This window comes from Pteropus vampyrus, unplaced genomic scaffold (assembly GCF_000151845.1).
Source record: "Pteropus vampyrus isolate Shadow unplaced genomic scaffold, Pvam_2.0 Scaffold543, whole genome shotgun sequence".
In the NCBI taxonomy this organism is placed as follows: Eukaryota; Metazoa; Chordata; class Mammalia; order Chiroptera; family Pteropodidae; genus Pteropus; species Pteropus vampyrus.
Genome location: NW_011889324.1, coordinates 1226111 through 1231008, shown reverse-complemented (window position 1 = coordinate 1231008; position 4898 = coordinate 1226111). Strand labels below are relative to the sequence as shown.

Genomic DNA, 4898 nt, shown 5'->3' with positions numbered 1-4898 from the left:
TCTCTCTCTCTCTCTCTCTCTCCTGCCACCCCCCACACTCACATATCCTGCACACACTTCAAAGGAAATTGTAACACAATAGTCCATAGTGACATCCACTGGTAGGGAGCAGATCTTAATGCCACAGCAGTCTCACATTAGAGGGAAACACCATCAACTCCAGAAGATGGCTATTTTTACTGAAACATCTGGATGCAAAGTCCTGTCCCTCTTTGGGATATTTGGTCTCTACCTCACCAACTGACCAGATATTTGAAAACGTACAGATGACTAGTAGAATTTTACTTTACATAGCCAGATATTTGGGGACTGGACACAACATAAGCAAAGAACACACTAAAAAACAAAACAAAACAAAACAAAACAAAAAAACAGTAATCACTTGCTTTCTTTCCCACCTATTCCTGCTCTCTCTTCCCTCCAACTCTGTTTCCTACCTTAGACTCCCACTCGCAGGCTCTCTTCACACTTTATCTCTACAATAAGACAGAGCAGTTGACAGCACTCCCTCTCCTTTTAGTATCTGTCCCCAAAACACTGTGCCCCAGAAATCAAGTAGTGATACTTGGTGGTTCTGCTTAAATTCAGTCCTTCTCTCTCTCTCTCTCTCTCTCTCTCTCTCTCCCCCCACTCCTTCCCTGTCAATATCCTGCTCTGTGAGTCTGAACAAATCCCTTTGCATCTCTGGGCCTCCATTTCATCATCTACTGTAGGGCAATCTATCAAGGTAACTGATTGCAAGGGTCAAAAGAGACAATAGTTGTGAAGGTGCTTCAAAAAATGCGGAAGTGCTCTCCAAGTATACAGTATTCTTTTTATTAGTGGCTTGGAAGAGGGTAATGCACCTCCCAGAGCATCAAATTTTCAACCAAAGAGAGACTTAAGCAATTCATGGAAAATAAAATCAACTTAAGAACTGCTATGTATACCCTTCTACCCAGCCACTATCATCCACATTATCACCCTGCTACCCTGAGATATTTCAATAGCCAGCAAACATCAGACCGCATAGTATTTCTTAAAAAAAATGCTTCCATTTGAAAACATTCATTCCTGGTAAAGGGAAACAGAGCTAATTCAAATGTATGGTTAATTCCTGAAATGTTCATTATTACTGACAGTTTCAAGTTCCTCATTTGTCAAATGTCACCATAAGAACTACCAAGAAATGACAAGTGGATTTTTAATTTTTTTGTTTGTCTTTTTTTTTAATCAACCCGTTCATATTCTCAGCAAAACATACATATGACCAAAGAAAATGCAAAATGGGGCTTTAGAAGGCTGAGTCACTCTCACACTGGGAAATTGGCCCCTGAGCATTCTAGGGTTCACACTATTTAAAATCACTTGTTGACTCTTTGCCACTTTAACTGGAATATAGGTACCACTGGCTGGCAAGCATCATATTTGCAGAAAGTACAGCAAATTAATATTATGCCAAAATACCATACAAGGATTTCAAAGGTTCAGACTCCTTGAACTTTCACTTCCAACATCCACCCCTACAAAGGCCCAGTATGTTGGATTACAATTTGACCCAAGAAGCACTGGTAGCAAACCTTGATTATGGAAATAGGCTTAGGCAGAGAAGTTCTCCCCACCCCTGCCAGGAAATGTGCCAGCTCAGAGACCTATAGGGTCCAGGGAGTAGCATGGGAAAGAAGTCTGGGAGGACCTCACACAGCCATTTAGCTGCACTCACCTCGGGCAGAGGCACACCATTGATGATCAGGTCTGGCTGCTGGGGCCCCTGGCTGTTGAAAGAGTGATGGTAGATGTGGTTGGCGCTGGTATTGCGGGTATTCTGGTTCTCCACATTCAGGAAAGTGCTCTCAGAGCGGCGGCAACCCAGGGGCAGCGTCTGCTGGTGGTAGTCGAAATAGTTGAGGGACGAGGTCAGGGAGGAGCAGCTGACAACGTTCATCTTGTCTGTCTCCTCCACATCCCGGGGTACCAGGCGGATGTCATTCTTACTGATTTTTTTCTTCTTGCTTGATTTCTTTTGATGCCCATAGGAGTACTCAGCGATTCTATGTGACAGAAAAGGCAGCATGTATCGCTAACGCCCTCCCAAACCATGCATTGATTAATAAACATTAAGCACCCTAGAGAGTTGCATTCCATATCCACTCCAGTTTTTCATTTGGGAGCATTACATCATCAGGTTTCTCCCTATGTTTTCTACATGTGAAAAGAAGCCGAGGGCCATAAAATTTTCAAATTAAACATAGTAACCGCCCACTCAACCCCCCAAAAAAGTTTATGTACACTGGATTTGGAATTCCTTATTGTGAGTGACCATTTAGCAAGGGTGGGGTGATGGGGAAAGTTGAGCCTATGGGAGAGAAAGCATTAAAATGCTCAAATCTGTAGCTTCCCTGGAACCCAAAGGAACTCCTGGGTGAAGCAATTCCTAATTAAATAGAAGAGGAGATAGAAGAAAATAAATAACAACCCCCTTTCCAGTTTCTCCAGGCATTTGCCAGGTGGGAAACACCCTCAATCAGGTTTCTCTATGACTGACCTAATGAGTTTGGGACTGGAGTAGGAGACCAGACCCCGTCCTTTGACACATCCTCACCTCCTCTCCTCCACACTCTCCTTTTCCCTGCCCTAGCCCTGCTCCCTTCTATTCTCTACCCCACCCACCCCTCTCCTAGAGAAATCTCATAGCCAAACCCATCCGAATGAGGGAAAATTCCTCTTTACTTCTTTCCCCTTAGGCTCATTTTCTCCTCAGCTTTTTTGTCTTGCTCCTTACTAAGGGGAGAAACCGAGATGTAATGCAGACACTTGCTGTTTTGTTCTTTTTTAAAACAGCCAAGGAGACAAGTGATGGTTAAACAATTACTGCAAAGGAATTTAAAGGTTAGTGCATTCAGCATTCTTTTCCCATTCAGGTGCACCTACAAGCAGCTGTGCTGCAACTCGAACATGAAGAACTCAATTTAATTAACACTGACACAGACCCAGCAACATGCACCAAAGACATCAAGCATTAAGAGACTTGTCAAAAGAAATACATTAAAATGTAGCCAGATTCTCAAAGTCATTTATTATTTTGCACACAAATGATTCAGCCTATCGTTTGGGAATTCAATTTCTGGGCAATAATCAGCAAAACAATAGGGTTAATAAATAATACAGGTTGATCTTTACAAGGGAAAGACTGTGCCTGTATTCTCACTCGACAAAACTAATTGTCTGAAGCAAAAAGGGAGCCCAATTCAAGCAGCGATTGCAGATCATCTAGCAAGTCTCATAAATGCTTGCATTTGTGGAAGAGACTCTGCAGAGGCTGAGAGCAAGAAACCTCTGCCTAGTACATAGAAAGACAGGCTCTTGAACTTTAAGTTTCTCAAAAGTCTGAGCAGACTGGGAGATTGCATATCTCCAGAAGCAAATTCTTGCTCTGTCCCCAGGATCTTCCAAGAACTGAGCAGTTACGTTCCCCTCCCCTTTGGCTCTGCGCTCAAGCCAAGACTTGCAGTGATGGCAAGCTGATGCTAAGGCATAGGAGAAGATAAAATCCCAAAGATCCCAGGACAGGGGTTGATTTTCTTTTCTAATCTGTTTACAGAATCAATGGGAAGTCCTAATCATTTTGTTTACCCATGATGGGTAAGATTGGCAATGCCCTGTCTAATTATTCAGCTGAGGCATTCATTATGCAGCCTTGTCTGCATTGACCAATTATTTAATTAAACTGTACTTCATTAATCCCAGACCATCACAAGGAACAGAGTTCTTTACAAAATATACATGTGAGTGAAGTTAGAGAGCACTGAGATTTTTTTTTTTTCAATTTAAATTCTTTCCTCCCTGTTTAATGATCTTCCTGGCAAGCTCTAGAAAAAATCTCTCACTTCTAGTCATACATCACCAAGAGGTGGTAAAGGCTTCAATCTCTTTATTTCAGGTTGATTTCTTCTTCATCAAGAAAAGGGTCTTATGCATTTACTTTATGCTGAGGAAATGACTTAAAAAGAGCCCTCTCTACCATTATCTCATATAAATAAATTTTTATAGATCCTGCATTTTTCTCTTATAAAAATAGCCACTGGCAGTTGCAGGTTTCAAAGGTAAGAGTAATATTAATTTCCATTTCTCTCATCTGAAATGACTTGGAGCTGAAGGGAGGAAAAGTCACGGCCATTTCACTAGTAACAGGATTAAAGCATTTATGAGGCATTGCAGCTGCTCTTTTATGGCACCTGATTGATATTCATGTGTGGTTAGCATTTGTCTACTAACTTGTGTAATGCAGAGAATAGTAAAAGGGAAACAATAATTGCATGGCTGTTACATATTCAGGGGGCTCTGATTCACAGAAGTGTGTATTTCAGATGTCAAATACAAATCGGACCTACGGGAACATATTTTGATTGATTAACATGCAAGCACAGATGGCACAAAAGACACACTAGATGTGTAGGTGTGTTGAAAGCACACACACACCTTGGTTCGAAATAGCAGCATCATTCATTTTCAGCGAACTAAAGAAGCAACTTTTTTCCAACCGTTTCGATGAGACACTGCTGGAAAAAATTACATGTATTATCCTAAATTGGATTCTAGAAATACTTAGACTTATTCGTTCTACCCACTTGTGAGGAAGAGCTTCAGCAAGACCCTCGAATATGCTTATGAGGAAATCTTTTATTTGTTGTTGTTATGAAACAGTAGTGTAATTAATTCCAGTTTCCATATTTCTATTCTCTCTCTCTCTCTCTCTCTCTCTCTCTCTCTCTCTCTCTCTCTCTCTCTCCCTCTCTCTCCCATCCCTCCTGGCCACCCACCCTTTCTTCATATTCAATCGCTCCCATTTAGTGAATCGTCCATCTTTCCCTAATGACTTAAAATGCCTTCTAATTCTGGAATCTGCTTTCTGTTTCATT

General features: G+C 41.5%; 1 protein-coding gene across 3 annotated transcripts in view; it reads right to left on the bottom strand.

Annotated features, from left to right (window-relative positions):
- Positions 1–4898, bottom strand: part of PCDH19 (protocadherin 19) — a 110309-nt gene that overhangs the window by 102219 nt on the left and 3192 nt on the right. For 2 of the 3 annotated variants that reach the window (XM_011383832.1, XM_023525251.1), the window contains exon 2: positions 1703–2030. In XM_011383832.1, coding sequence (XP_011382134.1) covers positions 1703–2030 — 328 coding nt within the window. Of the gene's footprint in view, positions 1–1702; positions 2031–2709; positions 2851–4898 lie in introns of all 3 variants that reach the window. The other variant, XM_023525250.1, reaches the window with a different exon arrangement.